Below are 14,593 nucleotides of genomic sequence, written 5' to 3'. Positions count from 1 at the left end.
GTGAATTTCACTTCTTTATCGCCCAAGGTAATATCACCGTTTGCTAGTTTTTTCGGACCATAAGTCTTATCTATATCCACGGACTGGAACCAGTTTTCAATTTCTTGTTGATAGTAGTCGTCGTCGTCGTCATCAACATCGCCGTTTTCGTTAATTTCAGAATCTATTCCGCCGAGCTTATTTTCCTCCTTGTCCGCCGTACTTTGATTAGTAAACAAATCGCGCGTATTCGATATTTTAGTTAAAGGTTCTATAACGGGCTTGAATGTTTGCGCCATCAACTGTTGAACGTCGGCTTCACCGTTTTTCAATGAGGTATATTTACGTTTTATACTTTCCTTAGCCTTCACCAACTCCTCTAATATATTACTTTCCTCCTTCATGATTACGTTTTAAATGATATTTATTCAATATAAACGCCGTCTTATATAACCACGTGCGTATCAAACCCGAATCGGTAACGGCCGCTATCACGTTCACTATCTTTGCATATGACTACAAACGCAAACCTATCACGATTCCAGCACACGGTACAAAATTGTTTGAATTGATTGTACGTCATATCGCCCGAACAATGTTCATTGTATACATGCTTTAAATTAGTTTCATCTTGTTTGAACAAAACTATTAAATTTGCGTTATCACGTATCAGTTGTTTGGGTACTTTTGAATAACTCTGAGCTAGATAGAATATATCTACTTTATTATGCCTCCCCCTGGAAAAGTATTCCCTTATCACCCCCTGCTGTTCTCCAATAACGTCGTCCATGATAAATATAGAGTTTGGTAATACTTTTTCGGGCGCGATGACTTTATCGTTCTCGAAAAACGTGAAAATGTTAATTCCGTCAATACCATCAATAATACGCTTCAGTAATTTATATTTCGGTTGTTCCAGCGTTTTAGAGTATATGTAAATGTTTTCAAATCGAAGCCCGTTTTCGTCGACGAGTAGAAAATATATCAAATTCGTCTTGCCGCAACCCGAACTCCCCAATACTAGAGAGCGTATCGTGTTTGGAAATAACTCACCATGCCTATACTGTACTGTATCGGGGCTATCGATGTTATATATTCGAAGTTTTTTTTCTTGCTCGATAAATCGCATTTTACAAAGCAAACGTTACGCTATAAATACAGATGTGCTGCCTATGATAGCGTCACACGATGTCTCGCATTCGTAAACGAAACACCAATAAGGGTTCAGGCCTTGTTAACTCAGTAATAAACCATTTACCGGTGGAATTACATTTACCCGGTTATAGGTAAGTCGGTACATTACGTTATTAAATCCTAACTAAATTTTGGGTTTGCATTTAGATTCGCCGGTCCTGGTACGAAATTAAAAGAAAGGCTTGCGCGTGGTGATCGAGGCGTAAACAGTCTAGACGAGTTGGCTAGAGCTCATGATATCGCGTATGATAAAAGTAATTCACTAGCTGATCGACACAAAGCTGACGAAATATTGGAAAATCAAGCTTGGGAAGTGTTTAAATCCAAAAACACTGGAATTAAGGAAAAAGCCGCGTCTTGGCTAGTTACTACAGCTATGAAAGTCAAGCGCAAGATGGGGGCCGGCTGTGGATTTAAACAAATGGTTGCGGCTGCTAAAAACGCGATCAAAAATAAAACGACAGAAAAGAATATAACTAAATTAATTAGAACGTGCTTGACGGCAGCTAAAAAATCGAAAACTAAGAAAACTAAAACTCCTAGAATCATACCAATCCCTAAAAAGGGAGGTGTTTTACCTTTAATACCTATTTTTGCCGGTTTATCTGCATTAGGTGCGCTAACTGGCGGTATCGGCAGTATAGTAAAAGTAGTGAATGATTTAAAATCTGATAAAAAAAACCCCTATTCATTTAGGAAAGGGTTTATACCTCGCACCATACAAGGGAGGTTCTTATAAAATCGTAAAAGGAAAAGGCTTATACCTCTCACCTTACAAAGGTGGTTCGGTGAATCGGAAATCTAGAAAACCGACAAAAAACTAATTGCTACGCTACCCGATAGAGCATTGTTTGATTATGAGATTATAAAATACGTTTACATGTTGAAAATACCTCATTTCATCGGAGTATTTTCCAGAGACAAGTTGCCTTTACATTATAAACATAGAGAGTCAGCCATAGTTAATTTAGATATCGAGAAGGGGGGAGGAACTCATTGGGTAGCGTATAAAAAAATCGGTAAACAAGTTAAATACTACGATAGCTTTGGAAATTTACCCCCACCACTAGAATTACAGAAATATTTTAGAGATTGTAATATCGAATATAATTACGACAGACATCAGAAATACAATACAACTAACTGTGGCCATTTGTGTCTAAGATTTTTATCATGTACACCATAACATTGAGCGGCAACTCGAGCGAATTGTCTTGCGACTTTTTCCCACCGATTGAAGTCAGTAAAAACGCTAAGATTTGCCTGTTAGCTTTTCAAACAAACAATTCTATACCCAATATAAACAACGGGTGTGATCAAATAGGATTTATAAATAAGAATGATATGGGTCATCAAGTTTACTCATTACCCACAGGCTCTTATGAGTTGAGTGAAATCGAGGCGGTGATAAAGCATATACTAACTGATTCCAAGATATCCTTCGAGTTGAGGGGGAATAACAATACGTTAAAATGTGAAATGCAATGTAACGTATCTATAGATTTATCAATGCCCAATAGTATAGGCGAGCTGTTAGGCTTTGAAAAACGTATATATGACGCTAATGTTAAACATCAATCGGGCAAGTTGGTAAATATTACAAAAACAAACTGTATATATATCGAATCAAACCTGGTTGCGGGCTCATTCAAGAACGGAAAGCAGAGTCATACAATACATGAATTTTATCCGAATGTTCCTCCGGGCTATAAAGTAATAGAGAATCCAACACATTTGGTTTTTTATTCAATCAATTGTTCATCTATCACGCATGCAGAGATAACTTTAAAAAATCAGGACAACGAGTTAATCGATCTACGTGGAGAACCAGTATCAATACGATTATTAATCAAGGACTTATGATAAAATGGGTTTACAGTTTTATAATATAAATACTCGAGTATACGAAAAACCTGCTAGTCGAGTCGACGACATTATCAAGGCAATAAGTCTAAAGAAGAAGAAGAAACGAAATTTTAAATACTCTAAAGGTGACCTAACAGCTGAAAATTTAGCATTTCTACAATCACTAAACGCTGTTTAATATGGATGATATGTATTTAGATGTATCGGCTGGGTATGTTGACGATTGTAGGATAACTCAAATTGATTATCATTCTTTTCTACCTTATTCAACATCTGCCCTCTCTAATAATGACGAAGTACGTATTGCCTTGCATAACACAGAGTCGTATACTCTACCATGTGAAAGTTATATCTATATCGAGGGGACAATAACCAAACCTGCTGAAATAACAGATGACATTCGATTTATAAACAATGGACTAGCATTTCTTTTTTCCGAAATGAAATATGAACTGAACGGGATTCAAATTCAAAAACTCGCTAACCCAGGTATAACTACAACATTGAAAGGATACTGTTCGTATAATAAATCGGACATAGTGTCACGCTATAACGCTGCCTGGGACGATGATATTAAAAATTTTAATAAAGATTTTATTGAGAGCGGTATGTTCAACGGGTGTATTAATCTTAAGGATTTGTTTGGTTTTTGCGAGGACTATAAACGTATTTTAATAAACTGCAATCAACAATTGATATTAAATAGAGCTTCAATAGATATAAATGCGGTTAAGCAATATAAAAATAATGACGTTGTCCTAGACGCACCTAAACTAAAAGACGTTAAGATAAATATCACGAAAATATTGTGGAGAATGCCCATAGTCAAGGTCAGCGACAGAGAAAAAATACAGCTGTTGAAAGTAGTAAACCGACAGAAAGCTTTAAAATGTGCGTTTAGATCGTGGGAGTTGTGCGAATACCCATTTCTCCCTCAAAACACATCGCACTCGTGGAAAGTAAAAACATCCAATAAATTGGAAAAACCACGATATGCTATAATCGGATTTCAGACTGATAGGAAAAACAGTATGAGCAAAGCAATGTCATATTTCGATCATTGTAAAATCAAAAACTTGAAGGTTTATTTGAATTCCGAGGTATTCCCTTACGAAGATTTCCAAAGTGACTTTACTAAGAACAAGATGGCTACATTATACCGCGCATATGCCGAGTTCCAGAAATCCTACTACGGCCGTGAAAATGTTACACCTCTATTGACTCGATCGGATTTCAAAAAACTATCACCGATTATAGTTGTGGATATGAGCAGACAGAACGATAATGTAAAAACTTCGACTGTTGATCTCAGGATTGAGATCGATACCGAAGAAGCGTTTCCAGCCTCCACCTCAGCATATTGCTTAATATTACATGACCAGATTATAACTTATAATCCATTTAATGGTGAAGTAAGAACAATGTAAATATTTATTGTAAAACTTAATATTATAAATAAAAAATACTTTTTATATAAATATCATGTCTTTTTATTTCACATAAATTATTAATCATATAATTAATTATTAAAAAGTTTGTTATTTTCCACCTTCATCATAATGGTCTTGGAAACATTGCATACGTTGCTTGGTTTCCATCAGATACGGTTTGTATGTTGAAAAAAATCGGGGCCATCATTTTCGTCGAATGACAGCATACCGTCAAATGAATAGTACGGCTGGAAAAAATATATATTTTCACATATAACTTATGTATCTATAATAATTTTATAAATTACCTTTGCACTATTTACTTTTTCATTATGAATGTCAAATGTGTCGCCCTTCGTGATGCTTGAGGGTAAATAGGTTGGCGAGGTCGGTGAAATGATTGTTAAATTATCATCAAACGGCTAGAATAGATAAATTATTAAATCTTTATGTACATAGAATAAATAAATTTGGTTATACCTTTGGAGACATTTCTCCATTCCATTGTTGCATGCAGTGTTCAGTTAATTGCGCTAATGCATTCATTTTGAGCTGACTAATGAAATTGACATCATGTTTAGGACTGCTTGCAATAATATGATCGTCACGTACATTTTTAATAAACGTAGTCATTTCTTCACTCGTTCTCGGCAATGATTCCGCTTTGGAAAGTTCACCATTAATATAATTCGTAAATATATTGAATTGTTTTAAGACGATTGGATGCATTATAGTTGATTTTCGTACGATTGTTTCGAAAATGCACCATTCTAGGTAGTGAAGTCGTATGAGCTCCATACGATTTAAAAGAATTCGACATCCGTCGTGTATCTTGGACTCTATTACTAAGGAGTTTTCACCGCTATACATCATGCTAAATAACTTGAAATTCTCTGTCTCGAGAAAAATGGTTCTTTTATACTTCGCCGGCTGCTCCAAAATAAATGATAGGATATTACCCATCAGTGAAAATATTCTTTTTAGAAACTCAGTTGAAATTTTAACATAACGTGATGGTGTTATTATATGCACCGCCACTCTGAACATATCAGTCGGATCGATCCCAATATGTATAAACTTACGTTTCACGAAGTTCAACGTATAGTTAGTAGAATCGATAAGCTCCGAAGGCGGTGTTGGCGGGACATATGTAAAGGTTTTCTTGTATATAGCTGCATTATCCGTGATTGAACCGGCCATATTTAGAAACACTTGTAAATTTATTTTTGAAACGTGAAAAAATGATTTTAAGTACCTATAGAGAACAATGACTCGTTGCTAGAGTGAATGTATTACTACTGAAGATATTACACACACCACTCTACTTTATTTATACCCTAAAATATTGCGATGATAGAGGGTTAATAGTTTTGTTTACATCGTATTGAGTATATTGAATTCGAAAACTTAACAGGGGGGGGGGGCATGTACTGGATAGGAATGGATGGGAGGGGGCATGGCCGTTCATAGCATGGAGGGGAGGGGTAAGGCCGGGAACGGCATGGAGGGGCATGGCAGCGATAGGCATGGCGAGACATGGCACGCGCACGATAGGGAGGGCGGGGTACCTGGATCTCCTGGATTTGCGGGGGATACAGAACCGACTAAAACATACTACTAGTATTTTATATTATCTCAATATTTCATAACGATGTACCTTCCTATAAAAATATTGCGATCACTGAATGATACGCAATTACGTAATCTTCTGACCGATAGGCAACAGCCGATCGTCACGTCGGTGACATTTATTTTCGAAATGTCCATTTCATATTAAAAATTATTAAAGATACGTAACATCTATTGCGGTTTAAGGACTAGCTGTTCTGCTGTCCTGTGTGTCAATTTTTTTCTTCTGTCGAAATCTGAACGATTAATTAATAATTATTGCTAATGAAAAAAAAAATTCTGTATACATTTGCGATCAGATAATAATCAATGAAAACTGCGTGGGCAAGCTAAAAGACCACACTTAACCCGCTGTAATAAATGGCTCTTTATAGTACAATGTGTTTGTTCCGTTTTTCGTTTCAGTGAAAAATATTTGTTACTGGACGAAGGGTCTAGCGCCAAAGCCAAGGAGTCCGGGTTATCGATAGTTCAACGAGAGATGGCTCGTCAGTGGTTTGGAAACCTAGTCACGTGCTCCTGGTGGGACTATCTTTGGTTGCACGATGCGTTTGCAGCGTACTTTCAGTACTTTTCCACGGACTTGGTACGGTCACCATTGATTAATTGAATTTGTACTTTACATCTAGCGCATCCAAAAATAAAAAAAATCGGTTAAAAAAACTTTTTTTTTAAATCAGAGCTTGCACCTGCAGAAATGAATTAAAAATTTCAAGAATTAGTTTGGGTTCTCTAAATGAAATTGGGTATTATAAAAATAAAAACTAGTTAAAATTTAAAAAATATATATATATATATTTATATTAAAATATATATACAAATAATAATTATAATCTTCTTACAAATTTATTAAAACTTATAAGAAATATTAACATATATTAAGTTCCTATTTTTATTAAAACAACAGTTAATAATACAATTTTTAAAATTTTTAATTTCTTCTTAAAATATCTTGATTTAAAAGATAGTTTACATTGAAAACCATAATTTTTATTTTAGTATTGGTTTTTTGATATCAATTATTAATAAAAGCTGGGTTTTGACGATGTTTTAAAATACCCGGTTTAATACGGTTCCTTGTGTCGTCATATCTCAGGTTCCTTAATGGTATCAAGTATCAAATTATTTTAGCTAAAAAGTCCTAGTTTGAAAATTAAAGTTTTTCAGACACTATCATACTATTGATTACCTGTTTATCTTATTATTAATTACCTATGCTAAATTAAATTAACATTAAATATTATCTTCTCAGGGTTTGAAATTTATAGTTATTGCACATCCCTTTTAGATGTAGTAAAACATGGTACATCAATTAAATACACGTTTTGAAATAAAGAAAATCCATATTTAAAATTTAATTAAGTGTATTTTTGCATGTCTTAAGAATTTTGCTACATTATAAACAATATTCGAGTATATATATTTTAAAACTGACCTGGATTCTTTTCACTGATCAACGGTCAGAAATAAATAGTTTAAACTTAAACTGTTTGATTAAACATTTAAGATGCTTAAAAATGTCTAAGTAAAGGTTAGGTTAAGTTAAGTAATCTAAAACTATAAGCTTTGAGGGTGGTTTAAGATTTAGTTTGTGCTTTAAAGAGGTAAAAATTCAAAATTCCCATTTAGTATAATTTTTTTAATCGGAAAATCAAATAATAAGTTAAGGAATAACGGAAATTTTCACGCAAAAACCAATATTAATATTATTATAAAAATAATTGTTTTGTAACCATAGTTACTTTAAAAATTGTTCATACATTAGAAATTATTATTATTTTATATAAATCAATTAACTTTTAGATGTTATATACCTATCTACCTTTTTTTGACGTTTATAGCTCTATCAAAAAAAAAAAAAAAAAATTGATATCTTATAATATAAATCATGAAATTATATGTTATTCAGTGATAAAAGTTGACTGATTATTCAGCTTAGAATCGTTTTCGTATACAATTTAACACAGCCATAAAAATGACCCGCTCGATATCTAATGTACCTACAGGAGAGAAGTACCTACCTACTTGTTACTTACTTGTTCACCTTTTTTTAAAAAAAAAAAAACTTTCTTTTATTAGTATTAAATAAATGATTGAATATTTTTTTTATATATTATTTTGTTATCAGTTGATAGAGAATAAAAAATCTTCAAGTATCATATTTTAATAATGTCACTCTGTATAAATTATATAAATTGTGATTTATTATTTATATTAATATGCTAATTGTTCGAAAATTTTAAAAACGATTGTATGTTTTTATCTTTTAAGCACAAATAATTACTTTTTGTGGGTCATATTTTAGCTTTTTTAATTCTATAAATTCCAAATCTTTAAATTATTATATTATTATTGTTATAGTTATTACAAGATAAATAATGATAATCCTGAGCTTTATGCCAATATATTTAGGTTTACCCAGATTGGAGGATGAATCAAATGTTTGTGGTCGAACGGCACCAGCAAGCTTTGGAGTACGATCAAACGCCCAGGCGTCCGATAACCACGTCCATGCAGACTCCAGAGGACATCAACAATGCATTTTACGACCAGACTTACAGCAAGGCCGCGGCCTTTTTGCGGATGTTGAAATACACTACCAACGATACTATATTCCAACAGTCGTTGGTCAGATATTTGAAACAGAACAAGTATGTCCTTCTGTCGTTTATATATTTACTATTAATTATAAATGACAACATATTCGTTTTTTCTGAAACTAATAGAATCTTATCATTTTTTTTCCAAATAAACCACATTAAGATGATGATAATATGGCACTTTTTCGGTCAGTGTGGTTGTTGACAGGAAACCTAATCTAACCTAACCTAACACCTGGAGTGACTTGATAAACAATATAATATAATATTATGATTTTTTTGATAATGTTACTTTTTTGTAATTAAATCGAATGATTTAATCGAATAATTTACTAGCCAAAAAGATTATTGTTACCTTGTTATATTTATTCTCAAAAATGATTAATGTTCCATAAATCGACCAGTTGTATTTTTCGGAAACATTTTAATGACCATAATTTTTTTGTTGACATAAATGTAGATACGTGTCGGTAGATCCTGATGTGTTGTTTGAGGCATTCGAGTACACTATTTCCAAATATCAATTTAATTTCGGAGAAGATGTCACGGTCACTAATTTCATGAAACATTGGACAGAACAGGCTGGATACCCAATGATCAATGTAGTAAAGGTCAATGACGAGTTTATCATAACTCAAGTATGTATATAGTAATGTGGAGTTAAACATTGACGATTAGCGGCATTAAAATCTTTGTAGGAAAGGTGTCTAATGGACACTCCCGACAAGATAACTGATTCGTCTAGATGGTACATAGGGATCACATATACGACAGAATCGAGTAAAAATTTCGAAAACTTTAACTTGGCCACATGGTGTAAACCGAACATGGACAAATGCGTCTTGTCGGATCCACAAAACGATGGGTGGTTTATATTCAATGTACAATCTACTGGTAATTTAATTTCCACAGTTTGAAAATTGTTTCTTAAATTTAATTTATCAAATAATCAATAAATATATAGGATTTTACAGGGTTAACTACGATACTGAAAATTGGTCGTCATTGGTCAGACAATTGAAAGAAAGGCCATATGAAATTCATGTACTCAATCGTGCTCAACTGATCGATGATTCATTCTACTTAGCAAGAGCTGATAAATTACATTATTCAGTTCCATTGCAAATATCATCGTATTTAAAAATAGAAGATGACGTATTACCTTGGTATTCCGCGATAAATGGATATTCATATCTATTAGAACGCATGCGGCGTAATAATACAGAATATACAGATTTAAGAGTGCGTATAAAAACACTTTTAAATTATTATTTTTACTTACATTTTCATGAATACATATGATGCAAAATGAAAAAAAAATTTATAGAATATAGAATTAAGTTTATGTTAACATACAAACATTTAATTTTACCAAATGTATTAAAACAAAATAGGAATAACTTTATCACTTTACATTTGAAAAATAAAAAATTCTCATCATTTCTCTCTAATCAACTGCATGTATACCTACGTGTCGATTATGGTTAATGAATAAAGTAAGTATATATTAGATACACCAATAATTAATCTCAAAACAGAGGGAAAAATTATTAATGTTAAATAAATTGATAATAATACAAATATTATACAACATAAAATTAATGATAGAAATGTATATAAAATGGTACAGTCGAACTTGGTTATCTCGAACTTCTTTAACTCGAAATCGTCGATACCTCGAACTTTATCTCCGGTCTCTAGAATTTCCTATTTAAACAATGTGAAAAAAATCTTGTTTAACACGAATATTTTCGTTGATAACACGAAGTTTTAAGTTTTATGAATATTATAAAATTGTGATATTTCCCTCATGAGGTACTTATGTGTATATTTAAATATCGAAAGTGAGGTTATTACTCATTAATGTTATCGTTACCGATAAGTGGTTAAGAATGATTCACTACAAACGCTGCGATCAACAGTAAAACTCAAACAAAAATAAATAGCTTTTTAAAATAATTTTCTATCTTATTTTTATTTATACATACATACCTTTTTAAAATTATATATGCATAATTCATACATAAATATATAGAAAATATTTTTAATTACATTACTTTATTTATAATAAATATAAAAGAAATTAATACATTTTGTACTGTTTTAAAATTTTTTAATTTGGATGACTCAAACTTTTTTTCAGTCCCTTCAACCTCAAGTTAATCGAGTTTGACTGTATTTTAAACAAAAATAAATGTTGTGCTAAGTTATGATTATATTTAACTTAAAATGATATATTACGTATTTTATTTTCATTATAGGTATGTGTAAGTAACTTGGCTGGTATCATTTATAAAAAAATCGAAGATCAAGTGGTCGAGAAAAAAAACAATGACCACATTATTCTTACCAGCTGGAATGCATTCTCAGTATGGGCATGTCAGTTAAATAATGAAGTGTGCATACGATCAGCGTTTGATTACTATACAAAATGGCAAAATGGAGAAAAGTAATTACAACAACTTCAATAGTAATATGCGGAAATAGAATCACATAAAATAAATCTATACCAAAGATTTAAACACTTATGAGAATATGTTATGATGATTTATCGATAAAATTTAAATTTTGATAAGGATACAATAAATTAAAATAAATACCTGCGTATTTGTATAGAATACCCACAGATATAAGAGACGCTGCATTCTGTGTTGGTGTTCATATAACAAATGACATTTCAACATGGGAACAAATGTTTGAGCTGTATAAAACCACAAGATCACCCTCCGAAAAACAGTCAGCACAAACAGCAATGGCATGCACAGAAGACGAAAGTCTTTTGTCGAGGTAAACAAAAAAAAGATCAAAAAAAAAAAATTATGAAACAAATATATTATAATTAAAATTTTAGACTATTTCCTATGTTCCTTCCAAAAATATATATAAAAAAAAAAAAATTAACTGCAAATAATTTATATTATAGGTATTTAAATTATACATTTGAAACAGAAGATGGTCCAATTCGAAACCAAGATTATAAAGATGTATTTACAGCGGTATCTTCCACACCTATAGGACTAAATGTATTAATTGACTTTTTGGTAAACAATTTAAATGAAATTACGAAAAAAATAACTGACGGTGAAAAAATAGCAAAATTTATTTACTCAATTTGTGCATCCAAAGCAGCTCTGGATCCTGAAATCAATAAAGTAAGGAATAAAAAAATTAATTTGGTACAAATTTAAATCAAAAACAAAATAAATAAAATAAAAAAACAACATGAGAACAAAAAGAAAAAAAAATTATAAAAGAGCAAAAAACCATATCAAAAAAATTTAAAAAATTAATTTTTTAAATATAGATAAAACAATTAAAAGATGATCCAAAGACGCCAGAAAACCTCAGAAAGGCATTCAACAAAAGCTACAATCAAGTCAATAATAATTTATATTGGTTCAATAAATATCACGAAATAGTGAACCAAAACACAGGTTGCTCAAAAGAATTTACAACAACTGATCAACCAACAGAAACATCGACACCGAAAAAACAATCAACAGAACCCACTCAACTCGATACAACATTATCAGGCGGTACAGATTCAACAACATCATCGGGAGAAACTACTGTAACACAATATCCTTCTACAAAAACAGAGCAATCAACAGTATCCACTCAATATGATACAACACTATCAGGCAGTACTGATTCAACACCAATTTATACTCAAACATCATCGGGAGAAACTACTGTATCACAATATTCTTCTTCCACAGCAGAGCAATCAACAATTTCAACTCAATATGATACAACACTATCTGGCGGTACTGATTCAACGACACCGATTTATACTCAAACATCATCGGGAGAAACTACTGTATCACAATATCCTTCTACAAAAACAGAGCAATCAACAATATCAACTCAATATGATACAACATTACGCCAGTGGTACTGATTCAACAATTCCATTTTATGCTAAAATATCATCGGGAAAACTACTGTATCAATCCTTCTACAACACACAGAGCAATCATTCAACCTCACGATATTCAACACTTATCAGAGGTACTGATTCAAAGGCCCAATTATACTCAAACATCCGGAGAAACTGTACTGTATCACAATATCTTCTTCCAACAGCACAACAGCATTTCCAACTCAATATATACAACACTGTCTGGTGTACTGATTACAACCATTATAACAACATCAGTCGGGAGAACTACTGTATCACAACAATTCTTCTCCACAGTCAGAGCAACCAATGCATTATCAACTCACAGTGATACAACACTATCTAGGCGAGTGACTGATTCAACAACCATTTATCTCAAACATCATCCGGGGCCGTACTCACAAGTTCTTTCCTACAACAGAGCACTCAACAATTCACCATAGATACAACACTATCACGGCGTACTGGATTCACACCAATTATACTAAACATCATCGGAGACTACTGCACACAATATCTGTTCTCACTCTATCAAGCAGGCAATCAACATCAACTCACATAGTACAACATTATTGGCGCAGATCACGCAATTTAACTACCAAACTATCATCGGAGAAACTGCACGTCACAATATCTTCTTCACACGGAGCAATTGTCATATCAATTCAACATCCATATTATGATCAACTATCAGGCAGCTACTGATTACCTATACCCCGATTTATACTAAACACTCATCGGGAGAAACTACTGTCCCCATTGATTCTTCTCCAACAATGAATCCACAATTTCAATGCACATATGAGCAAAACACTATCTGGCGTTGCGATTCAGCACTACGATTTATACTCAAACATCATCGGGAGAAAACTTACTGTGTATCAGCATTCTTCCACAGTAGAGCAATCAACAATTTCAATCTCATTAGTAACAAACTATCTGGCGGTACTAATTCAACGACACCAGTTGTCTCTCAAACATCAGTGGAGAAATCACTGTATCACAATTATCCTACCTACACAGAGCAACCAAATCAACGTCAATTATAGATACAACAACAATATCAAATGGTAACGACCTGATGCAAAATTTAACTATCATCGGGAGAAACTATGTAATAACTGTATCCTTCTCCACACGGCAGTAGCAATCAACATTATCAACCAATGATACTTGTATATCGGCAGTACGATTCAGTACGGCACTCCGATTATGAGCCAAATAACATCAATCGGGAAACTTCTGTATCACAATATCCTTCTGACAATCAACAAAAGCAATCGAATCAACTCAATATGATACAACACTATCAGGCAGGTAACGATTCAACACCGGCATTTATACTCAAACATCATCGGAAAAACTACTGTATCACAAGTCATCCTTCTCACAAACAGAAAGCAATCAACAATTTCAACTCAATATGATAAGAATCACTATCAGGTAGTACTGATTCAACGCACCAATTATACTACTCAAACATTATCGGGAGAAATACTGTATGCAATATTCTTCTTCCCACGCAGAGCAATCAACAATTTCAACCTTGGCAGATACAATTACTGGACTAACAACACAATGAAAATCACGTGGGGAACTATTGTAATTCTATGGCTATCTAACATTGATCAATACTCCGAATATCACACATTATATACTCAAACATCATGGAGAAACTGCGTAAATCACAATATCTCTTCTATCAAACACAGAGCAATCAACAATTCAACTCAAGTGAGCAACAACATTATCAGGGCGTACTGATACAACACCAATTTATACTTCAAACACATATCGGGAGAAACTACTGTAACACAATATCTTTCTCCATCATAGAGCAATCAATATTCAACTCAATATGATACAAAATTATCGGGCGTCAGATCAACTCCAATTTATACTCAAATTCATCATCGGAGACTACTGTATCACAATACTTTTCTACAAAACAGAGCAATCAAAGTACTACATCAATATGGTATACAACACTGCTG

At 32.7% G+C, this 14,593-nt stretch overlaps 3 protein-coding genes across 3 annotated transcripts; 2 read left to right on the top strand and 1 right to left on the bottom strand.

Annotated features, from left to right (window-relative positions):
- The first annotated feature begins 3,218 nt into the window (after positions 1 to 3,218).
- On the top strand, positions 3,219 to 4,466 carry LOC112592074. The gene is made up of 2 exons (XM_025336052.1): positions 3,219 to 3,705; positions 3,802 to 4,466. Exons 1-2 carry the CDS (start codon positions 3,219 to 3,221, stop codon positions 4,464 to 4,466), a joined length of 1,152 nt encoding a protein of 383 aa, XP_025191837.1.
- A 170-nt stretch (positions 4,467 to 4,636) lies between these two features.
- LOC112592073 lies at positions 4,637 to 6,070 on the bottom strand. The gene is made up of 3 exons (XM_025336050.1): positions 4,950 to 6,070; positions 4,778 to 4,891; positions 4,637 to 4,717 (listed from the first exon to the last, which is right to left on the bottom strand). Exons 1-3 carry the CDS (start codon positions 5,667 to 5,669, stop codon positions 4,637 to 4,639), a joined length of 915 nt encoding a protein of 304 aa, XP_025191835.1. The 5' UTR covers positions 5,670 to 6,070.
- On the top strand, positions 5,971 to 12,599 carry LOC112592075 (aminopeptidase N-like). The gene is made up of 10 exons (XM_025336053.1): positions 5,971 to 6,089; positions 6,504 to 6,684; positions 8,511 to 8,749; positions 9,159 to 9,336; positions 9,397 to 9,592; positions 9,663 to 9,940; positions 10,960 to 11,147; positions 11,315 to 11,485; positions 11,622 to 11,739; positions 12,003 to 12,599. The coding sequence occupies exons 1-10, from the start codon at positions 5,971 to 5,973 to the stop codon at positions 12,597 to 12,599; spliced, it is 2,265 nt and encodes a 754-aa protein (XP_025191838.1).
- The last annotated feature ends 1,994 nt before the right edge of the window (positions 12,600 to 14,593 follow it).

Source organism: Melanaphis sacchari, unplaced genomic scaffold (assembly GCF_002803265.2).
Source record: "Melanaphis sacchari strain LSU unplaced genomic scaffold, SCAv2.0 Contig1559_pilon_pilon, whole genome shotgun sequence".
Classification (NCBI taxonomy): Eukaryota; Metazoa; Arthropoda; class Insecta; order Hemiptera; family Aphididae; genus Melanaphis; species Melanaphis sacchari.
The sequence above is the reverse complement of the archived record's forward strand: the minus strand, read 5'-3'. Positions and strand labels throughout refer to the sequence as shown.